General features: G+C 48.8%; 1 protein-coding gene across 1 annotated transcript in view; it reads right to left on the reverse strand.

Moving 5' to 3' along the window:
- The window catches only part of LOC310853708 (laminin subunit beta-1-like), a 61,486-nt gene that overhangs the window by 25,795 nt on the left and 9,836 nt on the right, over positions 1-25,855 (reverse strand). Inside the window, 15 exon segments of the mRNA XM_083758105.1 lie at positions 94-325; positions 1,088-1,231; positions 2,000-2,186; positions 5,490-5,610; positions 7,406-7,539; positions 8,158-8,316; positions 8,715-8,850; positions 11,257-11,336; positions 11,564-11,676; positions 12,350-12,526; positions 18,485-18,673; positions 20,537-20,657; positions 21,553-21,755; positions 23,750-23,813; positions 24,225-24,413. Coding sequence (XP_083614231.1) covers positions 94-325; positions 1,088-1,231; positions 2,000-2,186; positions 5,490-5,610; positions 7,406-7,539; positions 8,158-8,316; positions 8,715-8,850; positions 11,257-11,336; positions 11,564-11,676; positions 12,350-12,526; positions 18,485-18,673; positions 20,537-20,657; positions 21,553-21,755; positions 23,750-23,813; positions 24,225-24,413 — 2,249 coding nt within the window.

Genomic DNA, 25,855 nt, shown 5'->3' on the forward strand with positions numbered 1-25,855 from the left:
TGACTGCATCCCTGTCGTGGCAATAATCACGTTAACCCACACCCACTTGTGTAATATTGCTTAAGTGTAGAACCCACTCTCCTCCGTCCGTACCTCTCACAGTGTCGTCCCGTGGTGTAGTCCCTGCAGCCCTGGCACTCTCCGCTCTGCGGGTGGCAGTACTCGCTGTGTCCGTTGCAGTGGCAGGGCCGGCACGCCGGGAAGCCCCAGAACCCGGGCAGGCAGTGGGAACACCGGCGCTCCGTGGCGCCCGGAACGCACGGGCACTGGCCCGTGGCCTCGTGGCAGAAGGCGGTGAGCGAGCCGCGCGGGTCACAGTCACAAGCTGTGTGTGTGTGAGTGTAAGGGAGACATATATGGACATTTTGACACGGGGATAACACGCTTACATCATGTGGAAATGAGGAACCGTTTGTTAAAGGACTACTTCCACCACTTTTCAACCTATCTTCATATAATAGGTCCTCACTAATAATGATGAAAAAATGGCACGATTTTTTTCTACTCAGTCTGTGTCTCATAGGAGGGCTGTGTGCAGTTTAGAAACCGTCTTCCAGTGACATCATCATTAGGCAGATTTTTTTTAAATGAGATGTTTTTACAAAAACGGTTTCTGAACTGCCCACAGTCCTCCTATGTGACCTGTACCAAGTAGAAAATAAATTCATTTTTTCATGATTATTAGTGAGGACCTAGTATATGAAGATAGGTTGAAAAGTGGTGAAGTGGTCCTTTAAGTTTGTAATGTTTTTGTTAGCCCATTCTGGACGGGAAACCTGTTTGGTGTTATATTGTAGCTATTGAAGAAATAGCAGATCTATAAGATCACAACGCGTCGCAGCGTGACACATTGTGAGCTTGTAGATCAGCTATTTTCAGCAAGTGTAAAATCAGCCATTACGACGACGGCGTCAAGGCCCGCCTAAACAGTAGATTTAGTCGACTAAAATCTTATGACGTTTAGTCGACTCAAACTAGACTTAACACTAAAACATTCCAGGTGACTAAAATGTGACAAAAACTAAATTAAAAACTATTCAAGAGACTAAACGACTAAAGTCAAATAAAAATGTAGAGCGTCACTCACGTCTGCAGCCGGCCGGGCTGAACAGGAAGGTGGACGGAGCGCAGTGCTCGCAGTTCCTGCCGACCACGTTGGGACGACAGCGGCACTGACCGCCGCTGGCCTCGCACACCGCACTGAGGGACCCCTGGGGGTCGCACTGGCACGCTGCAGGGGAGGGGAGGGGGGGGGGGGGGGGGGAGGGACGGAGTTAGGGCTTTAAGCAACTTATTCAACTAGTCGACTATTCAACAGTCGACTATTCAACTAGTGGACTAGTAAATCCACTAGTTGACTAGTTGATAAGAACAAAAAAACATTTCTTCCCATTTTTGTAAGCCTCAAGATCAGCTAGAATTCTAAATGAGTTAACCATGAATGAACACAGTTTTTAAGGGAAATTGAGTCCCTATTGTTTACAATGGAGAAGCTGCCAGACCGCTTCCCGGTCTGTGGTTGTGATCGCCGCTATGGAATACTGTTTCAGATAAACACAAGGTTCTGTTGTATACAGTCGGTCAAGGACACAATAAATCCAGCAAGCAGACTCTGTCAGGGAGACACACGGGTCCCACAAGCACTGGTGTATTTAAGCAATAAGACACGAGAGGTCTCAGGTTACCGGGTATTTTACACTGGCTGGGGGCGTAGGCAGAATAGCGCTTGATGTCTTTACGGGGCTGCCTGGAGCCACACATTCACAGTCGTATGAGCCGGGCGGTGCTTAGACGGCACCGCACGGCATGTGTTTGTAAAGCAATCAAGCGCTCCCCTTCCCCAGTACAGCTACAGAGATGTGGAATCAGCTGCGAATGATATAAAGTGATTGAAGGTGTGGGTGATCGGTGAAATTTACAACGGTCACGTGACGGTAACCATCCAATCAGAATCAAGTTTTGGGACTAACTGTTTTAGAAACGGGTTTATACTACGTACCCATGGCGCCCTGGTGGAGCAGCGCGGAGGCGCTGAAGATGTAGTCGTTGCAGATGTCCGTCATGGGGCTCTTGACCACGCTCTGGCTGCTCTCCAGACAGCGGTAGCGTTGGAACGTGTCCCACGCGCCCTCGCTGTCCACGTCGTCGAACAGCTTGAGCTCCCTGACGCGCGGCATCAGGACCAGCTAGCAGAGGGGAGGGGGAGGGGGGTGGTTATATATAACCCATTCTGACCTGAGATCAGATTAAAAAAATGTCTTCTATACATCCTGACAGTTTTCTGAAAAGGCTATGTTTCTATGTCAGTCGTTCTTCGATTCTTCGAAAAATAAGCTAAAGCATAGCATAATGCCAACACCAAAAGGGGTTCCCGCCCCAAAATGGGATAAACACCACATTCTAAACACAGACTCTCTTTCCCTCAATAACAAACAGTCGAACTGAGGACTCCGTAATGATCTTGATGGATTTATAAGTGTGTGTATCGTGCGTGCGTGCGTGCGTCAGTTGATCTATTTGGAGGAGAAGTTGGTTTCTTTACCACTGATTACGTTTCTCTGGTGTCGGTAGTAATATGACAGACTGAAGTGTGTGACCAAAGTTGACCGTGAATGTGTTGCTTCTTACATTCTGTACATTTTGGGCTTGTTTTGGATTCAAGCACTGAGGCGCATGTTGCTTGGGGACATGTGTGGGACATTGAAACATATTCATGCCCTCCTTGATAACGTGTTTTATGGATTCAAATAGAGAAATTGAAATGTGTGTGTTAAGCTTACCGAGTCTATGAGCGTGTAGGGGCTCTGGGGCTAAGCTTACCGAGTCTATGAGCGTGTAGGGGCTCTGGGGCTAAGCTTACCGAGTCTATGAGCGTGTAGGGGCTCTGGGGCTAAGCTTACCGAGTCCAGGAGCGTGTAGGGCAGGGTTCCCCAATAGGCGGCCCGCGGGCCATTTGCGGCCCACAGAGCGCCCCCTTGTGGCCCATGAAATAATTAATTTTTTTAAAGGGTCCCAGATATAAATGGCATTAAATGGGGGTCAGTAGCCTCTGCATGTCAAACTGGGCATCCTTTTCAAATGGGGTCTTGCCCTGAAAATTAATTTTCAGGGCAAGACCTCGACCTTGCGCGTGCAGACTCGGCCCCCAGCCTGGTACGCTAGTCAAAATATGGCCCTTTAATTGGGGAACCCTGGTGTAGGGGCTCTGGGGTTAAGCTTACCGAGTCTATGAGCGTGTAGGGGCTCTGGGGTTAAGCTTACCGAGTCTATGAGCGTGTAGGGGCTCTGGGGCTAAGCTTACCGAGTCCAGCAGCGTGTAGGGGCTCTGGGGCTAAGCTTACCGAGTCCAGCAGCGTGTAGGGGCTCTGGGGCTAAGCTTACCGAGTCCAGCAGCGTGTAGGGGCTCTGGGGTTAAGCTTACCGAGTCTAGGAGCGTGTAGGGGCTCTGGGTTTAACCTTACCGAGTCTAGGAGCGTGTAGGGGCTCTGGGTTTAACCTTACCGAGTCTAGGAGCGTGTAGGGGCTCTGGGTTTAACCTTACCGAGTCTATGAGCGTGTAGGGGCTCTGGGGTTAAGCTTACCGAGTCTATGAGCGTGTAGGGGCTCTGGGGTTAAGCTTACCGAGTCTATGAGCGTGTAGGGGCTCTGGGGTTAAGCTTACCGAGTCTATGAGCGTGTAGGGGCTCTGGGGCTAAGCTTACCGAGTCTAGGAGCGTGTAGGGGCTCTGGGGCTAAGCTTACCGAGTCTAGGACCGTGTAGGGGCTCTGGGGCTAAGCTTACCGAGTCTAGGAGCGTGTAGGGGCTCTGGGGTTAAGCTTACCGAAATGTATTCTTATTCGAGCATGGGGCTAAATATGTATTTTTTCACAATGTTATGGCGATTTAATTTAATTTGATTTACTATAGTCCTACTAGACCCCAAGAAATTACATCTGGCCACAAAAGATCACAAGATCTATTGAATGTGACAAACTGACATATTGAGCCTACAGTATACACACACAGTATAAGCCTTCCCCCAGTAGGCCTCCTTTACATTCAGTAGATCCTGTGATATTTTGTGGCCAGATGTAATTTCCTAGGGTTTATTAGGACTATAGTAATTAATAAAATAATAAATCACCATAAAATGTTGTGAAAAAATACATATTTAGCCCCATGCTCGAATGCCCCCGCCCCCCTGTCAAAAAGAGCTAAAATCCCTAAAACGAAAGAAAGCAGCAAATGAAAAACAATTAACACTCATCTTTTACTTTCTCTAATAATAACCTAAAACTTGAACCTTGGTTGAAAAAAACTAAAGTTGTCCTTTAAGCTTACCGAGTCCAGCAGCGTGTAGGGGCTCTGGGGTTAAAAGCTTACCGAGTCCAGCAGCGTGTAGGGGCTCTGGGGTTATAAGCTTACAGAGTCCAGCAGCGTGTAGGGGCTCTGGGGTTAAGCTTACCGAGTCCAGGAGCGTGTAGGGGCTCTGGGGTTATAAGCTTACCGAGTCCAGCAGCGTGTAGGGGCTCTGGGGTTAAGCTTACCGAGTCCAGCAGCGTGTAGGGGCTCTGGGGTTAAGCTTACCGAGTCCAGCAGCGTGTAGGGGCTCTGGGGTTAAGCTTACCGAGTCCAGGAGCGTGTAGGGGCTCTGGGGTTAAGCTTACCGAGTCCAGCAGCGTGTAGGGGCTCTGGGGTTATAAGCTTACCGAGTCCAGCAGCGTGTAGGGTCTCTGGGGTTGTAAGCTTACCGAGTCCAGCAGCGTGTAGGGGCTCTGGGGTTAAGCTTACCGAGTCCAGCAGCGTGTAGGGGCTCTGGGGTTAAGCTTACCGAGTCTAGGAGCGTGTAGGGGCTCTGGGGTTAAGCTTACCGAGTCAGCGTGTAGGGTCTCTGGGGTTGTAAGCTTACCGAGTCCAGCAGCGTGTAGGGGCTCTGGGGCTAAGCTTACCGAGTCCAGGAGCGTGTAGGGGCTCTGGGGTTAAGCTTACCGAGTCCAGCAGCATGTAGGGGCTCTGGGGCTAAGCTTACAGAGTCCAGGAGCGTGTAGGGGCTCTGGGGCTAAGCTTACAGAGTCCAGGAGCGTGTAGGGGCTCTGGGGCTAAGCTTACAGAGTCGATGAGCGTGTAGGGGCTCTGGGGCTAAGCTTACAGAGTCCAGGAGCGTGTAGGGGCTCTGGGGCTAAGCTTACAGAGTCCAGGAGCGTGTAGGGGCTCTGGGGCTAAGCTTACAGAGTCCAGCAGCGTGTAGGGGCTCTGGGGCTAAGCTTACCGAGTCTAGCAGCGTGTAGGGGCTCTGGGGCTAAGCTTACCGAGTCTAGGAGCATGTAGGGGCTCTGGGGTTAAGCTTACCGAGTCCAGGAGAGTGTAGGGGCTCTGGGGTTAAGCTTACCGAGTCCAGGAGAGTGTAGGGGCTCTGGGGTTAATCTTACCGAGTCCAGGAGAGTGTAGGGGCTCTGGGGTTAATCTTACCGAGTCCAGGAGAGTGTAGGGGCTCTGGGGTTAAGCTTACCGAGTCCAGGAGAGTGTAGGGGCTCTGGGTTTCGCTGACCGAGGAGTAGAGCGGCAGACTGACGCGGACGGTGTAGTTCAGGCCCTTCTCCAAACACACGGATGTTGGCAGCACCACATGTCTGAAACAGAACAGCTAATTACAAAGGCGTCTTTGTGTGTGTGTGTGTGTGTGTGTGTGTGTGTGTGTGTGTGTGTGTGTGTGTGTGTATACCAGTGTTGTTTTCGTCGACTAAAACGAAACGAAAAATGTTTGTCGACTACCTTTTTTCACTGACAAAAACTAAATAGAAACTAAATGAAAACTAAGCTATGATGACTAAAACTAAGACTAAATATATCGACAACTTCGTCAATAAATAAAAACTAGACTAAAATGTTAACAGTTTGACTGATGAAAACGATTTATCAGACTTTTAATCAACCCCCCTTCACTGCCGAGATTGTTGTATTACCTTTAGAGCATACGCTGAATTATTTGGGCTTTTAATCCGCGAAAATCGAGCGAAAAAAGCTTTCCCCGTTTGTTATGAACGGCTGGACCACCCGCCATCTTGGTACACCCGGAAGACGCAGCACAGGACCCTCCTCCATGAGGCGTTGAACCCCATTCGTTTACATTGGCCTCAATTTCCCAGAAGCCCTAGCAGCCCACAGCATGTGACGATTTCCGTTTCCTCATGAAAACAGATGCATCTACACTCTTTCTCTGCGGCGAAGACGGATTTTCTTTTTAATTATTACATTGCGGCGGATTAAACACATAAAACAAAAGTCGCGTATCTCCGATATGGCAGCGACATTAACCTGGAGTAATCCATTCAAAGCACGGAAACTGTTAAGAAGGGACTAGTGGACAAGAGATCCAGTATAAGTCATTATACACTTGGTTGCATGCTGAAAAGAGCAGATCTACAAGCTAGCGTGACGTGTTGTGAGCTTGTAGATCGACTATTTAAAAAAAAACAGTCGTTACGACGACATCAATGCCCGTCTAAATACATTTTAGTCGACTAAATCAACTGTAGATTTAGTCAACTAAAATGTCATGACATTTAGTCGACTAAAACTAGACTAACACTAAAACATTCCAGGTAACTAAAATGTGACTAAAACTAAATGAAAACTATTCAAAAGACTACGTCTAAAACTAAAATCAAATTTAGCTGCCAAAAACAACACTGGTGTATACAGCATGTGGTGTGTGTGTGTTGCCACAAGTTTGTGAAAGAGAGAGGCAGGTTTACATCTACACTCTCCAAAGTGTCTTTGACGAGAGGCCTGGTTGTCACAGAGTGTTGCAAAGCATCGCGACCTTATGGTTAAAACAAAGGACGGTCTCTCTAAACACTAGAGGTGAACTTTGTTTACAGAGAACGAAACTATAGATCAGTGGTTCCCGAAGTGTGGGGTCCGGGGACCCCCAGGGGTCCTTGAGGGACTTCCAGGGGGGTCCCCCCAACTAAATGATAGTGGAACCGAATGGGCCCTCATGGGTCTGTGTACAAATGGAACCAAAGTTCCAGTTAAATTAACAGTGATTTTACAATGCATGTCACACTGGCCACTAGATCCCGGTGGCAGGGAGACTGACTGGTGGTCTCCATGGTTACTGACCTAGATCCCGGTGGCAGGGAGACTGACTGGTGGTCTCCATGGTTACTGACCTAGATCCCGGTGGCAGGGAGACTGACTGGTGGTCTCCATGGTTACTGACCTAGATCCCGGTGGCAGGGAGACAGACTGGTGGTCTCCATGGTTACTGACCTAGATCCCGGTGGCAGGGAGACTGACTGGTGGTCTCCATGGTTACTGACCTAGATCCCGGTGGCAGGGAGACTGACTGGTGGTCTCCATGGTTACTGACCTAGATCCCGGTGACAGGGAGACTGACTGGTGGTCTCCATGGTTACTGACCTAGATCCCGGTGGCAGGGAGACTGACTGGTGGTCTCCACTCTGTATGGAGTTGCTGCAGTGGCTGTAGTAGTTGGGAGGGTTGTAGATGGGGCGGTCCACTTGGAACGTCACCTGTTCCCATTGCTCAGGAAGCTGCAGGGCGACACATTCTCTTGAATAGTTTTCATTTAGTTTTAGTCACATTTTAAAGTCACCTTGAATGTTTTAGTGTTTAGTCTAGTTTTAGTCGACTAAATATCATAACATTTTAGTCGACTAAATCTACTTGATTTAGTTGTTGTTGTCTACTTGTTGTGTGTGTGTGGTGTGGTGTGGTGTGGTGTGGTGTGTGTGTGTGTGTGTGTGTGTGTGTGTGTGTGTGTGTGTGTGTGTGTGTGTGTGTGTGTGTGTGTGTGTGTGTGTGTGTGTGTGTGTGTGTGTGTGTGTGTGTGTGTGTGTGTGTGTGTGTGGGTGTGTACCTGTGGTTCGTAGTGGATCAGTAGATCGTAGTCCATGGACTCGGGGGGTGTGTGTGGTGTGTGTGTGTGTAGTGTGGTGGTGTGTGTGGTGTGTGTGTGTGTGTATCTGTGTCTGTGTGTCTGTCTGTGTGTGTGTACCTGCGGTTCGTAGCGGATCAGTAGATCGTACTCCATGGACTCGGTGGTGTGGTGTGGTGTGGTGTGGTGTGTGTGTATGTGTGTGGTGTGGTGTGGTGTGGTGCGGTGCGGTGTGTGTGTGTGTGTGTGTGTGTGTGCGGTGCGGTGTGTGTACCTGTGGTTCGTAGCGGATCAGTAGGTCATACTCCATGGACTCGGGGACGTCGTTGATGGTGAACTCCAGGTGAGCTCCTTCTGGGACGTTGACGAAGCCCAGCCCGGTCCAGGTGGGGCTTCGGTCCAGGGGGTAGGGTCTCTGGACCACCGTCACGCCCTGGGAAATAAACATGGGGGTGCATAATAGTAGCCATAAACGTCAAGACGTCTAATTGACGTCTTTGCAATGGATGCCACAGGCGTCAAGACGTACCCCTTGGGAATTCAAAGATTCTTTTATTTATTTTCATCCATATTTTGAAAATTCCTCTAATCTGGTGTACAGGTGATGACATGCACATTACATGCATAATAGAATTACAAATTCTTTCTTTCTTTATAATGGGAGAATTGGCACTCAGAGCCTAAACTGGTGACTACCAGGTGGCGCTGAAAGAGGTCTGGAAGAGAAGAAAGTATACTTTGGGACAGTTGCAGGTACTGAGAAATTGAATTTCAAGCCCTGGGATAGGCACACCCACACACACACACACACACACACACAGACAGACTCACAGGTCCATGCTTGGCGTCCTCTGCTTCGTAGGTGTAGTGGTCCAGGGCGATGAAATAGAATCCGGATTGGACCTGCGTACAGGTCTGTCCAAACATGTGGTCTCTACAGACACACTGACCTGTGTGGGGGTCACAGCTACAGACAGAGGACAGACAGGAGAGACTAGGTCAACATGTTGTCCCTACAGACACACTGACCTGTGTGGGGGTCACAGCTAAAGACAGAGGACAGACAGGAGAGACTAGGTCAACATGTTGTCCCTACAGACACACTGACCTGTGTGGGGGTCACAGCTACAGACAGAGGACAGACAGGAGAGACTAGGTCAACATGTGGTCTCTACAGACACTGACCTGTGTGGGGGTCACAGCTAAAGACAGAGGACAGACAGGAGAGACTAGGTCAACATGTTGTCCCTACAGACACACTGACCTGTGTGGGGGTCACAGCTACAGACAGAGGACAGACAGGAGAGACTAGGTCAACATGTGGTCCCTACAGACACACTGACCTGTGTGGGGGTCACAGCTACAGACAGAGGACAGACAGGAGAGACTAGGTCAACATGTGGTCTCTACAGACACATTGACCTGTGTGGGGGTCACAGCTACAGACAGAGGACAGACAGGAGAGACTAGGTCAACATGTGGTCTCTACAGACACACTGACCCATGTGGGGGTCACAGCTACAGACAGAGGACAGACAGGAGAGACTAGGTCAACATGTGGTCTCTACAGACACACTGACCCGTGTGGGGGTCACAGCTACAGACAGAGGACAGACAGGAGAGACTAGGTCAACATGTGGTCCCTACAGACACACTGACCTGTGTGGGGGTCACAGCTACAGACAGAGGACAGACAGGAGAGACTAGGTCAACATGTGGTCTCTACAGACACACTGACCCATGTGGGGGTCACAGCTACAGACAGAGGACAGACAGGAGAGACTAGGTCAACATGTGGTCCCTACAGACACACTGACCTGTGTGGGAGTCACAGCTACAGACAGAGGACAGACAGGAGAGACTAGGTCAACATGTGGTCCCTACAGACACACTGACCCATGTGGGGGTCACAGCTACAGACAGAGGACAGACTGGAGAGACTAGGTCAACATGTGGTCCCTACAGACACACTGACCCATGTGGGGGTCACAGCTACAGACAGAGGACAGACAGGAGAGACTAGGTCAACATGTGGTCCCTACAGACACATTGACCTGTGTGGGGGTCACAGCTACAGACAGAGGACAGACAGGAGAGACTAGGTCAACATGTGGTCCCTACAGACACATTGACCTGTGTGGGAGTCACAGCTACAGACAGAGGACAGACAGGAGAGACTAGGTCAACATGTGGTCCCTACAGACACACTGACCTGTGTGGGGGTCACAGCTACAGACAGAGGACAGACTGGAGAGACTAGGTCAACATGTGGTCCCTACAGACACACTGACCCATGTGGGGGTCACAGCTACAGACAGAGGACAGACAGGAGAGACTAGGTCAACATGTGGTCCCTACAGACACACTGACCTGTGTGGGGGTCACAGCTACAGACAGAGGACAGACAGGAGAGACTAGGTCAACATGTGGTCCCTACAGACACACTGACCCGTGTGGGGGTCACAGCTACAGACAGAGGACAGACAGGAGAGACTAGGTCAACATGTGGTCCCTACAGACACACTGACCCGTGTGGGGGTCACAGCTACAGACAGAGGACAGACAGGAGAGACTAGGTCAACATGTGGTCCCTACAGACACACTGACCTGTGTGGGGGTCACAGCTACAGACAGAGGACAGACTGGAGAGACTAGGTCAACATGTGGTCCCTACAGACACACTGACCCATGTGGGGGTCACAGCTACAGACAGAGGACAGACAGGAGAGACTAGGTCAACATGTGGTCCCTACAGACACACTGACCCATGTGGGGGTCACAGCTACAGACAGAGGACAGACAGGAGAGACTAGGTCAACATGTTGTATATACTGTAAATACAGAGACATTTTTGCGACGCTTTGTGAGCTTGTAGATCTGCTATTTTCAATAGATTTTGAACAATTAATACTTTTACTTTTAGTACTTTTAAGTACATGTTGATGCCGATACTTTTGTACTTTGTTACTAAAGTGCATTTTCAATTCCGTACTTTTACTTTTACTATAGTTCTAAATGGCAGTATTGGTACTTTTACTTAAGTAAAACAATTGAGTACTTTTTCCACCACTGGTTTCAAGTGATGACTGACAGGAAAGAGAGAGGGGGGAGAGAGAGAGAGAGGGGGAGAGAGAGAGAGAGAGAGAGAGGGGGAGAGAGAGAGAGAAGGGGAGAGAGACGCAGCAAACAAAGGTCGTCATGAACGGGACTCGAACCCGCGACGTGCCGTCAGGCCCAGAGCCTATATGTGGCATGATGTGCCTGGACCGCTAGGCCAGCGGGCGCCCTCCAGAAGTGTTTATTGTGATTGGTTAATTACATTAGGAGCGTCTGCTAAAATGCCTATACATTGTGATTGGATATTAAGTCATACTTGTTGTGGATGGCTCCACCCAGGTCGCAGTCACATGGTCTGCAGCCGTCCATGTCATTGGACAGACCCCAGTGCTGAGGCTGCAGAGGAAGAGAACGATAGAAGTTACAGATGAACATACTCGATATAGAAGCACGCACACGTACACACTAGGGCATTAAGCAACTAGTCGACTTAATTTTTTTTTTTTTTACATAATAGGTAGTTAAACAACTTGTCGACTAGTAAAAATGACTAGAAGTGAATGCCCTAGCACACACACGCGCACGCGCGCACACACACGCACGCACACATAGCAGGTCCTCACCAGACACTGGTCACAGTTGTGTCCGTCCACGAGGCGTTTGCAGAAACACTTTCCTGTGTCGGCGTCGCACGGACTTCCTCCGGGCAGCGTTCCCAGTGGGTTGCAGGGACACGCTGTGCCGAAAACACACCGTAACGTAACGGAAGACAAGCATTAAAGAATGCCGCTCTATTTCTATGGCTCATTTTTACACTTGCTGAAAATAGCCGATCTACAAGCTGCAAAATCACTTATACTGAATCTCTTGTCCACTAGTCCCTTCCTAACATTTTAGTCTAGTTTTTGAGTGGTGCAACCACTCCAAGGAACAGCAATGTCCGTGTCCGCCTATGTGTTCACCTATGTGTTGGTTAATGAGCACAGGTAGGGGCGCTGTTGTGCTAATGAGAGAGAGAGAGAGAGAGAGAGAGAGAGAGAGAGGGGGGGGGGGGGGGGGAGAGAGAGGGGAGTTGCACCACTCGGTTCACACGGGTGTGATTTTTTATCTTGTCTTAGTTTTAGTCATCGTAGCATAGTTTTCATTTAGTTTCCATTTAGTTTTCGTCAGTGCAGAAAAAAGGTAGTCGAGGAACATTTTTCGTCTTGGTTTTTAGTCGACCAAAACAACAGTGTACTTACCCAGGCAGCCGTGTGGGCCCTGTCCCAGGCCGTAGTGACCCTGTCAGTGTACTTACCCAGGCAGCCGTGTGGGCCCTGTCCCAGGCCGTAGTGACCCTGTCAGTGTACTTACCCAGGCAGCCGTGCGGGCCCTGTCCCAGGCCGTAGTGACCCTGTCAGTGTACTTACCCAGGCAGCCGTGCGGGCCCTGTCCCAGGCCGTAGTGGCCCTGTCTGCAGTTGTCGCATCGCTCGCCCTCCACGTAGGCCTTGCAGCGACACTGACCCGAGATCAGCCCCGCCGCCACGTCGGTCCGCGAGTCACACGCTCCTCCCTGGAGGGAACCGGCCGGGTCGCAGTTACACGCTGCAGGGCAGGAGATATGAGACAAAACCAGGGGAGAAAATTAGATTAGATTAAATTAGAAAGAACCACATACCAGTGGTCTGGGCCTGGCATGGTTTTCAGTCATCAGTAACTAAAACAAACATTGCATGGATGCACCTGGGACGTATCCTCAGTGATGTATCCTGAGGTCATGGATGCACCTGGGACGTATCCTCAGTGATGTATCCTGAGGTCAACGGGGTTTCGGGTCTCTCAACATCATACCCCTCACTCAGGCGACCCAGCCGGGAGTGATCAAGTCCCGACTTACGTCCCAGTAGCTACCCTCAATCAGTCCCACTAGGGAAAAACCAGGGGCACACAATCCGTTGGAACTACTCCAGAACTACTCTGCCAGGGCTGGGAGGTACACTTCTGGCACATGGAGGGACTAGGCTCTGTGGGTTGTCTCCTGGCCGGGCCCCTCCTACGTCTCACCAGGTCCACTCCTGCCCTCACCAGGAGTAGAGCGAGGACCTGTGCGTTGCACCAGAGTCCCAGCACCAGACAGTTCATTCAGGAGTGGTGGGCAATGGTTCCGCAGGGTCATTGTGCTGCGTTTCCGCTTGCTGCTTGCGAGGGTTGTTGGGCTTCCTCCTCACGGAGGACACAGGCTGGGGCGCTAACCCATACTGCTCACCTCCTCATGGAGGACACAGGCTGGGGCGCTAACCCATACTGCTCACCTCCTCACGGAGGACACAGGCTGGGGCACTAACCCATACTGCTCACCTCCTCATGGAGGGGCGCTAACCCATACTGCTCACCTCCTCATGGAGGACACAGGCTGGGGCGCTAACCCATACTGCTCACCTCCTCACGGAGGACACAGGCTGGGGCGCTAACCCATACTGCTCACCTCCTCATGGAGGACACAGGCTGGGGTGCTAACCCATACTGCTCACCTCCTCATGGAGGACACAGGCTGGGGCGCTAACCCATACTGCTCACCTCCTCATGGAGGACACAGGCTGGGGCGCTAACCCATACTGCTCACCTCCTCACGGAGGACACAGGCTGGGGCGCTAACCCATACTGCTCACCTCCTCACGGAGGACACAGGCTGGGGCGCTAACCCATACTGCTCACCTCCTCACGGAGGACACAGGCTGGGGCGCTAACCCATACTGCTCACCTCCTCATGGAGGACACAGGCTGGGGCGCTAACCCATACCGCTCACCCGGGTGCCGTCTACATTCCGGCTGTCATCAGTATACCGTTTACTTACAACTCGCAGACTACTTGAAACTACGGCCAAACATTTTCCAAAGTTGGTCTGGAAATCGGATTCCTTTTCATTTGAGTACGACATGAAAATCAACTTGTAGAAAGACTTGAAACTTGCTTCAGATACAGTAGATAATCCAACAGTGAACTTCGTTGCTCTGTCATTTATTTTGGTCGAAGTTACAATAGATTTTCGGTGTACATTATACAAAATGTCCTGGTTCCTATTGGCCACAATGATGCACATTAAGATAGCTTAATAATTGAGGCGAAACTTTAAAAGAAACCAACATTTAGTTGAGTTTTGTGTGTTTTATGTACGATGCTCTTATCTATGTATATGAAGACAATGACATCTAATGACGGTACGGTCCTTTTAAGCACTTAAACCCTATATAGTTAGTTGACCTTTGACCCTAGTCCCCCAGGGGTCTAAACTAGCCCCCCTCCTTTTCCCCTGGGTCTACAAACACCACAGATCTGAGCGAGAGAGGTGTGTGTGTGTGTGTGTGTGTGTGTGTGTGTGTGTGTGTGTGTGTGTGTGTGTGTGTGTGTGTGTGTGTGTGTGTGTGTGTGTGTGTGTGTGTGTGTGTGTGTGTGTGTGTGTGTGTGTGTGTGTGTGTGTGTGTGTGTGTGTGTGTGTGTGTGTGTGTGTGTGTGTGTGTGTGCGTCAATTTAACAAAGGTGCAGACAATCAGAAATCAGCAGAGAGTGATCGACGTTTGCGTTACTCTATGCCCAATTGAAGTGGACTCGGTCCCAGACTTTTTCTTTCCTCCCTGGAAATAAAAAAAACGTCTGGGTTTCCGAGGCTAATAAAATAGCTGATCTACAAGCTCAGAACAAATCGCTTTAGATTAGCTATTTTGTTCACGCCAGGATAGGTCTGGTTAATGACGTCAATGTGGTAAATATATAAAACGAGTACCGGTACATGAAATAAAAATAACCACAGTACAGTACAGTACAGTACAGTACAGTACAGTACAGTACAGTACAGTACAGTACAGTACAGCGAAGAGCAATTCTACCGTGCAAAGATTGATAAAAGACAAGTCACGGGAAGAACAGAATAAAAGAGGGAGAGCTAGGCCTAGATCAGGTGGTTTTCATGTCAAGGTCCATTATTTATTTTGGCATAATTCGAGCCTCCATTTGATGGCATTTATTTAGCCTCGCAGACCCAACGACTAAAGAATATGTAGTTGTTTGTCCGATAAGATTTTGTACCACAGCATTGGCATGCTGTATGTATTGATGTTGGTACCATTAGGAGAGAGGCGTTCTTGAAGATGAAGTAAAGCAGATGTTTAACAATAATTTAACTCTCGAGAGCGTGAAATGAACCCGTACGGGTCCATTTGGTTTCATTTCACGCTCTCAAGAGTTAAAGATCTACCGTATAAATTCTAAGTGTCCATTTGGTTACAAATTCTCCCAACATTTAGCTGGAATGGGGACCCCCTCGAGGACCACTGGTGGTCCCCAGACCACATGGGGACCACCTGGAACCCCCTCGAGGACCACTGGTGGTCCCCAGACCACATGGGGACCACCTGGAACCCCCTCGAGGACCACTGGTGGTCCCCAGACCACATGGGGACCACCTGGAACCCCCTCGAGGACCACTGGTGGTCCCCGGACCACATGGGGACCACCTGGAACCCCCTCGAGGACCACTGGTGGTCCCCGGACCACCTGGAACCCCCTCGAGGACCACTGGTGGTCCCCAGACCACATGGGGACCACCTGGAACCCCCTCGAGGACCACTGGTGGTCCCCAGACCACATGGGGACCACCTGGAACCCCCTCGAGGACCACTGGTGGTCCCCAGACCACATGGGGACCACCTGGAACCCCCTCGAGGACCACTGGTGGTCCCCGGACCACCTGGAACCCCCTCGAGGACCACTGGTGGTCCCCAGACCACATGGGGACCACCTGGAACCCCCTCGAGGACCACTGGTGGTCCCCAGACCACATGGGGACCACCTGGAACCCCCTCGAGGACCACTGGTGGTCCCCGGACCATCTGGAACCCCCTCGAGGACCACTGGTGGTTAGGGTTGGGTGACGATACGAATACATCGTCAATCGCGAATATACGAATCCAATCGCCGAATATTTTTATTAGGCGATTTCTCGGGACGATTTAGCCCAATTAACCTGTAAAGTGTGAGCAACATGTGAATCAATTTGGCCCAGCAAAGTAGTAACAGCGGCCGGGTGGAAATCACCTCCTCCCGTTATAATGTATGCTCCCACAGTCTTCGCACTCGGCAGCATCGGGCACCGGGGCACGGCACTTACGGCAGCCGCCAGCCAGAGTAAAGGCTGGGAGCCGAGGGAGGCTGTAGCCTACATGTTGTTTAAGCTCCGGAGTCCAGACCCATGCGGTTTAATAATATACCGTCACAACAGAATGCACACTGCTGTCTCGTGTCTCATCACAATCCCAATGCCTCACCCGTGAAGTCGGGGGGGGGGGGGGGGAAAGTGTATAGGCTCGGGGATCATAAGTTAGCTTAGCGTTAGCTTAGCGTGTAGCCCCTACTGGTGCTGCAACCCACTGATTGAACTTCATATCCGCCTGTAATCGAAGTTATTTTTATTGACAACAACGAACCCCGACACCAGCGCTGCAAAAATAGACAGATCTACAAGCTCTCAACGCGTAGCGAACGGCACTGCAAAAACAGGCAGGACGCGATGCCTTGAGAGCTTGTAGATCAGCAGCAGCCCGGCCGCAGCATCTTGTGGGCTCCGCTGCTCCGCTCCGAGCCTCCGACGGACCGCCGGTGCGGGGAGGCAAGGGAGCAAGTTACCCTGGCTTCACAGCTGCGCTGCAGTCTGCAGAAACAGACTGATCTACAAGCTCTCAACGCCTAGCGAACGGAGCTGCAAAAACAGGCAGGACGCGGCGCCTTGAGAGCTGGTAGATCTGGCTTTTTTCCCCAGACCACCTGGAACCCCCTCGAGGACCACTGGTGATCCCGGGAACCACTGGTTGGAGAACCACCACTGTCCCAGAGGGAGGAGAGAAGAAGAGAGAGAGAGAGAGAGGTTGCACTTCATTTTATTAGCACCATTTCCACCTCGCTCTGCCCACTACTTAAAGAGGCTAATCATTGTCATGCTGTAAAACAATGGCTACTTTCTGCCGGTCACTTCAAAGGCCTTGGTGACCTGACCTCAACAACCAGGTGCGCGTTTCTGTTTGGGAGTTCCTAAAGCACTGTCGTACGTTTTCAACAAGCTGTTCACACACCGCCCCGTTAAGGTTCAGAACACCATAATAAAACTATAATTATACCACAGGTCGTTTGCGAGGAAGCAATCTGATTGGTTGAAACAGCCTTCTAGCCGTGGGTTAAAACCAGCACCACTCACCACCTAATCAAAACAAAGAATTCAGCTGCTCTGTTCTCCCAGAGCGCTAGCAAACTCGGTGGCTATAGGCTAGCTAGTTTATTGGGACATTTGTGGTCGTATAGTGAGTAGTGACTACATCTGTCATTTCAGCGATTTTCTTAGTTTTAAGGGTAACTGTTGTATAATTGCAATATTACACGAGAGGGTGTGGTTTAACGTGATTATTGTCACTTCAGTGATGCTTGCGGAACTCGACTACGTCTCGTTCCTGACCGCAACACTGTCGTGGCAATAATCACGTTAAAGCACACCCTCTCGTGTAATATAGCTTAAGTATAGTGGTTGAGGAGAGAGAGAGAGAGAGAAACAGAGAGAGAGAGAGAGAGAAGATTTCAGAGGTCATGTCGGGGTGACACGTACGTTTCACACTAGATTTGCGCCACATTTTCACGACTTTTCAAAAATAGCAGACCTACAAGCTCGTAGCGCTCCACTCGGTGGCGCGCTATGAGCTTGTAGATCTGCTATTTTTCAGTAGCTAAAGTATATATGTATACTAATAAATATATATATATATTATTTTGTTTTGTCATGGATGATGTTGGGTTTTTTTGTGTACCTTGTACAGTATGTCAGTACAGTATTTTAAAAATGGAAAACTAAACCAATAAAACATTAAGCATTATGTTATGCTTTAGCTGTTGAAAATTAGCAGAACTACAAGCTCATAGCGCGGCACTCGGTGCCGCGCTATGAGCTTGTATATGTCTGCTATTTTTGAAAAATCTTTGAATATAGATATTGTTACAGAGTGAACATTTTAACTCAAATCCTGTTAATCCAAATTCTGGGTCCCTGGAACAACATATTTTCAGATGGGGGGTCGGCCGGCCAATGACATATAATTTTTGAGGGGTCCTTGACATGAAATAGTCTGAGAACCACTGACACAGAAACATAGGGTTTTTTCAGAAAACCGTCAGGATTTAGAAGAATTTAGAATTTATAGAATCGAGCTCAGGTCTACATGAGTTAAAAATGAAAAAAAAAAAAAACAATAAATCATTATTAAGCCATTTTGTGGGGGAACCCCTTTTGGTGTTGCATTATGTAATGCTTTAGCTATTGAAAAATAGCAGATCTACAAGCTCATAGCGCGCCACTATGAGCTTGTAGATCTGCTATTTTTGAAGAATCGTGAAAAGTGACATGAAAGTGTTTGAGAACGACTGACATATAGAAAAACAGAGCTTTTTCAAGAAAACAGTCAGGATTTGGAAGACATTTGCAGAATCGTTTCCCGGTCGAAATGGGTGAATTAAAAAAGCCGCCGTACGTTCACAGACGTTGGGGTCCCTCAGGTCTCGGCTGGGGTGCTGGTAGAAGAAGGGCCGGCACTGCTCGCACTGTCGGCCCATGGCGTTGTGTCGGCAGTCGTCGCACACGCCCCCGCTGGCGTTCCCCGTCGACTCATAGACCGCCATGTCGAAGTGGCACGCGTCGGAATGCTGGTTACACTCACATCCTGGGGGGGGGGAGGGGAGAGGGTGAGGAACGGGGGGGGGGGGGGGAGAGGGTGAGGAACGGGGGCGGGGGGGGGGGGGAGGGGAGAGGTTTGCTACATGGTGCACCTTTTAAGCCGTGGGAAGTAAAGAGACACTCTGGACACCTATTAGTCTAGTAGCCCCATTGTGAACCCGGACATGTTGAGTACACCAAGGTTTTATGTTATAAATGTTGAGTATGGGTCCCCAGCATGTAGAAACTGATGTTATAAATGTTTAGTATGGGTCCCCAGCATGTAGAAACTGATGTTATAAATGTTGAGTATGGGTCCCCAGCATGTAGAAACTGATGTTATAAATGTTTAGTATGGGTCCCCAGCATGTAGAAACTGATGTTATAAATGTTGAGTATGGGTCCCCAGCATGTAGAAACTGATGTTATAAATGTTGAGTATGGGTCCCCAGCATGTAGAAACTGATGTTATATATGTTTAGTATGGGTCCCCAGCATGTAGAAACTGATGTTATAAATGTTTAGTATGGGTCCCCAGCATGTAGAAACTGATGTTATAAATGTTTAGTATGGGTCCCCAGCATGTAGAAACTGATGTTATAAATGTTGAGTATGGGTCCCCAGCATGTAGAAACTGATGTTATAAATGTTTAGTATGGGTCCCCAGCATGTAGAAACTGATGTTATAAATGTTGAGTATGGGTCCCCAGCATGTAGAAACTGATGTTATAAATGTTGAGTATGGGTCCCCAGCATGTAGAAACTGATGTTATAAATGTTTAGTATGGGTCCCCAGCATGTAGAAACTATAATTATAACATCAGTTTCTACATGCTGGGGACCCATACTAAACATTTATAACATCAGTTTCTACATGCTGGGGACCCATACTAAACATTTATAACATCAGTTTCTACATGCTGGGGAGGGGACCCATACTAAACATTTATAACATCAGTTTCTACATGCTGGGGAGGGGACCCATACTAAACATTTATAACATAAAACATTGGTGTACTCAACACATTCTGTCTACTAGACTTTATTGGGAGATTATGCGTGCGTGGGAGTGTGTGTGTGCATGCGTGCGTGCCAGTGTTGATTTCGTCGACTAAAACGGAGACGAAGTTTTTTCAGCAAGTGTAAAATCAGCCATTACGCGTCATCAAGGCCCCGCCAAAATACATTTTAGTCGACTAAATCAACCGTAGATTTAGTCGACTAAAACTAGACTTAACACTAAAACATTCCAGGTGACTAAAATGGGACTAAAACTAAGTGAAAACTATTCACCGCAAAACCCCTTATCCCTAAACTTCTTTGCCTTCTTACTATTTAAAAAAACATCTTAAACATTTTTATCCCATTCTGACCTGAGATCAGATTCATACGAGGTTTCCACTGGACACACACTGGTCTGATTAACCCATTCTGACCTGAGATCAGATTCTAAAAATGTCAGTCGTTCTTCGATTTAAAAAAAATAGCAGACCTACAAGCTCGTAGCGCGCCACTCGGTGGCGCGCTATGAGCTTGTAGATCTGCTATTTTTCAATAGCTAAAGCATAACATGATACACCAAAATGGGTGCCCGCCCAGAATGGGTTAAAGTTCAACTAGCCAATCTACATTGACACGTTGTGAGCTTGTAGACTGGCCATTTGAACTATTCAAAAATGTTTTGCAAAATAGTAAAAAAAAAAAAAGGCAAAGAAGTTTAGGGATAAGGGGTTAAGCAGTGACGAAAATGGAGCCCTAAGACTAAAACTAAAATAAAAATTTGCTGCCTAAAACAACACTGGTGCGTGTGCGTGTGCGTGTGTGCGTGTGCGTGCGTGCGTGTGTGTGTGTGTGTGCGTGCGCCTCTCACTCTTGCAGGCGTTAGAGTTCCTCCCCTCAGCCGGTCTCCAGGGCAGGTCGTGGTAGAAGTCCAGACAGCGCTCACAGTTCAGCCCCTCTGTGTTGTGGGTGCACATGCAGTAGCCGTGCACCTACACACACACACACACACACACACACACACACACACACACACACACACACACACACATACACAGAGAAACATTTCAAGGTATTTATGGGTCACTCCACACATAATGTGATTATAATGGTGATTTATTGCTATACTTTCATGTTGAAAGTCTTGTGATTCTTGTTTGTTTTTTGTCCTGTCGTTTATTCACTCCAATAGAATGTTGGCATTGTTCTGTTTGCATGTTAAAACGTTAATAACTCTTCATCTAAATCATCCCGTCAACTTCTCATAGCTTCTCATAGCTTCTCATAGCTCATTTCTCATAGCTCATTTTTTTTAAATAGCAGACCTACAAGCTCGTAGCGCGCCACTTGGTCTGCTATTTTTGAAAAAATCGAAGAACGACTGACATAGAAACATAGCTTTTTCCAGAAAACTGTCAGGATGTAGAAGACATTTTTATAGAATCTGATCTCAGGTCAAAATATGTTATACTTTAGCTATTGAAAAATATCAGATCTACAAGCTCATAGCGTGCCACTCGGTGGCGCGCTATGAGCTTGTAGGTCTGCTATTTTTGAAAGAAATCGAAGAACGACTGACATAGAAACATAGCTTTTTGCAGAAAACTGTCAGGATATAGAAGACATTTTTAGAATCTGATCTCAGGTCAAAATATGTTATACTTTAGCTATTGAAAAATAGCAGATCTACAAGCTCATAGCGCTCCACCGAGTGGCGCGCTACGAGCTTGTCGGTCTGCTATTTTTGAAAAAAATCGAAGGACTGACATAGAAACTTTTTCCAGAAAACTGTCAGGATGTAGAAGAACTTTTTTTTTTAATCTGATCTTCAGGTCAAAATGGGTTAATTAATTGACGGTCTGTCCTCTCTCCCTCAGGCCGGCGTACCATGCCCTCGGCGTTCTCGGGCGCCCCGTCCACCGGGGCGCACTTGGAGGCGTGTCCGTAGCAGAAGCAGTTCCCGCGGACCACCATGTCGTAGAGGGCGTAGTAGTACTTCTCCGTCACCTCGTCCCGCGAGTCCAGCAGGTTGTCTCCCAGGGTGTGGAGCCGCGTGAAGGCCACGCGCAGGTTGGTGATCTTCAGCATGTCTACGCACGCGCACACACACACACACACACACACACACACACACACACACACACACACACACACACACACACACACACACACACACACACACGCACACACGCACACACACGCACACACACGCACACACACACACACACACATTATTAACAGGGGTTTTCAACCTTTTTCATTTCAAGCCCCATTATTTCATGGCATTTGAGCCACGGAACCACCGTTTGATGACATTTAGCCCCTCAGACCCATCTGAGCCACAGAACCACCGTTTGATGACATTTAGCCCCTCAGACCCATCTGAGCCACAGAACCACCATTTGATGACATTTAGCCTCTCAGACCCATCTGAGCCACGGAACCACCATTTGATGACATTTAGCCTCTCAGACCCATTTGAGCCACGGAACCACCATTTGATGACATTTAGCCTCTCAGACCCATTTGAGCCACAGAACCACCGTTTGATGACATTTAGCCTCTCAGACCCATCTGAGCCACGGAACCACCGTTTGATGACATTTAGCCTCTCAGACCCATTTGAGCCACGGAACCACCGTTTGATGACATTTAGCCTCTCAGGCCTGAAGTAATGCAAGATGTGTAACAATAATGTAACTCTTGAGAGCGTAAAATGAAATGAAACCAAATTGGTTTCATTTTACCAACTCTCCGTCATTTAGCTGCATTTGGGGACCACCTGGAACCCCCCCAAGGACCACTGGTGGTCCCCGGACCACCTGGAACCCCCCCAAGGACCACTGGTGGCCCCCGGACCACCTGGAACCCCCCCAAGGACCACTGGTGGCCCCCGGACCACCTGGAACCCCCCCAAGGACCACTGGTGGTCCCCGGCCCACTGGTCGGTCATGATGAACCTGAGATCTGACGTATTCAGTATTCACAACGTATCCGTGCTTTGATGGGTCAGTTTTTGTCGTGCTCAGGCGAAAACATTTTGTGCGTTTGGTTCAAACGGTTATCTACGGTGTCTACATCGCTGTGGACGCCAGAACTCTCCACGGTACATTCTCCACAACGTGGAGTATTTGTGTCGACGGTGATTCTCGAAGCCTTTGACCTCGAGGATGTGGCAAGCCTCGCTTTCAAGACAGACACTACACACACACACACACACACACACACACACACACACACACACACTCCCACCACTTTCACCACATACTTAAAAATGAGGCCCCCGTGTGTGTGTGTGTGTGTGTGTGTGTGTGTGGCTTCCACATGTGAAATTCCGTCTCTCTGACTCTCTGACCCCTCCCCCTCCAGCTCTCTGTTCTGTAAAGACGTTTCCCAGACCACAGATGATATTAATTTAATATTTATACTTGTTACAGTAATGAGGGGTTCCCAAACTGTGGTTCGTGCTCCCCTTGTGGTGCGGGGGGGGGGGGGGGGGGTGCGTGACATGAAAAGGGTGATGGCGGTTTTATGGTGATATTTAACACAAACGGCAAAACCACTGTTGTAAGGAGATGTATAGAGCAGCTGCATGTCTCTCAGTGCAGTGACTTTATGGGATTCTTTGCTGTACTGTACTGTACTGTACTGTACTGTACTGTACTGTACTGTAGCTTTTCTGAATGCAGAGCTAAATTAATGCATTTCCCCAGTAAGATTTTGGCAAGTGAGAACGGTGAACACCGTGTGAAAAGAGGAGTTAACGAGCAATTAGTTTAGCAGGCCTAATATACAGTTAATATACAGTTAATATACGGTAATATACAGTTAATATACAGTTAATATACGGTAATATACAGGTGTAATGGTACAATTCGGGAGTTTACCAGGAGTTTGTTGGAAAGTTTAACGGGAGTTTCCTGTAATATACACACATTCGTATTCCATGCTTTTTGCGCAGTGGAACTAGCCTGGACTCAAACTAAAGTCACCTATACAGCCAGGTGTGTTTCTGTCCCTGACTGTACAACATTACTGTACAACATTATTACCATTTTAATGTCGGATCATAACTGGAGCTTACTCTGTATCCTGCGACTGTAGGGGTCCTCGATTTCGAAGGCAGGATCCAACACCCGAAATATCACCTGTGACGAGAGAGAGAGAGAGAAAGGAAGGTAAGGAAACCTTGTTTTGTTGTTGTCATAAATAAGTGTCCCTTTACCAACAAATTCGGGGATCATGCACGCACACACGCACTCACGCACGCACGTGTGCACGCACGCACGCACGCACACACAGGCACGTACAGGCACGTGTAGAGAGTATTAGTGAGGCAGGGGCTCAAATCCCGTAAGAGGGCACTTTTGGACCAAAAATAGCCGATCTACAAGATCTCAACACGTCGCAGCGCGACGCGTTGGGAGCTTGTAGATCGGCTATTTTCGTGGGCGCAACCCAGCACTCTTTAGCTAGTGGAGATGCGCATGCGCACACACGCACACACACACACGAGCACACACACACGCACGCACGCACTCGCGTGCACACACACACACCTCTCCCTCCGTGGACGGCTCGATCTCGGAGTAGCGCTGGTCGCAGATGATGTCGTCCACCTTGACGAGGGGCCCCTGGGACACCTGGGGGAAGGCGTCCGCGCAGTTGTAGGCGTAGTGGCGGTACGTCTGCCACGTCTTGCCGAAGTCCATGGAGCGCTCGATGACCATGGCGGCTGGACGGAACGTCTGGGATGACACGTTGGGAAAAGGATCGGTCAAACCAACAACACATTGACCACACCGGATGGGAACCCCTTTCGGTGTTAGCATCATGTTATGCTTTAGCTATTGAAAAATAGCAGATCTACAAGCTCGGCCCAGGCCGTGGCGTAACGGTCTGGGCACCTGACTGGTAATCCAGTCGCAGTGTGCCGCGGGTTCGACTCCCGAGCCCGACACGGCCTTTACTGCATGTCATCCCCCCATCTCTCTCCCGTTTCCTGTCAGCCTACTGTCTGTCCCTTCAAAAATCAATAAAAGGCGTAAGCCGCAAAAGAATATCTTAAAAAAAAAAAAGAAAGCTCATAGCGCGCCACCGAGTGGCGCGCTATGAGCTTGTAGGTCTGCTATTTTTGAAAAATCTAAGAACGACTGACATAGAAACTTCTTTTTCAGAAAACTGTCGGGATGTAGAAGACATAATGTAGAATCTGATCTCAGGTCAGAATGGGTTAAGGGTATCTTGAAGGTGACTACAAGACTCCTAATCCATATCCCATATCCCATCTATCCCACATAGTACTGAATGACGATGCTGTAACAGTTTCTCTTGAACATTTGTAGGGATGTACGATTAATCGGTAGCATAATCGGAATAGGCCATATAGCGGCCATAAAAATACCATATCGGAACGGTCTCAAAATGTATTTAACCGGTTTTCACCAGCCATTCTTTTTTGTTTAATTTAAAACATTTCTACATTTAATTTGTGTATAGTCGTCTCATTCAGAAGTCATTCAGTTGTGAAAACAGACACTTGGAAAAGAGTATAGGCTATCTATTGATTGATTGAATACTTTATTAACAGCTGCTTTGGGCCAATAAGCCCCTATAGGGGCTATAGGCTTGTTTCCATTGTGGTCCTCTGTATAATATCAGAATCGGTCAGAATCGTTATCGGCAGATCATATGACCCTGCAGATAATCGGAGATCAGATATCGGTCAGAATTTCATAATCGTGCACCTCTAAAAATGTGTTCTTGTCGACAAGTGACACCAACACGCGATGGAGTTTAAAGTAAGCATACCTATTACCACCGTATACTTCGTTGCCCGGATTCCCAATTATCTCAGATACTAAGCTGCCCCGTCCTGTTTAAATATCTCTGGTGAATGTTAGCCCCAGAAAAGGGATGCTATAGGCTTCAAGTCATGGTCAATATTAATCTATCTTCATAATGCACTCTAAAGACAGAAGGAGTGGACCAGAGGGTGAGAGATGAGTAGAGAAGGCTGCGTGCTGTGGGTGATAGCAACAACATCCATGTCACGTCACAGGCAAGAGAACTGTGTTGTACTGCAGACCTCCACCCCTCCACCCTCCTCCTCTCCTCCACCCCTCCTCTCCTCTCCTCTCCATCCCTCCTCTCCTCCACCCCTCCCTCTCCTCTCCACCCCTCCTCTCCT

Source organism: Protomyctophum parallelum (genome assembly GCF_964188405.1).
Source record: "Protomyctophum parallelum genome assembly, chromosome: 22".
NCBI classification, from domain to species: domain Eukaryota; kingdom Metazoa; phylum Chordata; class Actinopteri; order Myctophiformes; family Myctophidae; genus Protomyctophum; species Protomyctophum parallelum.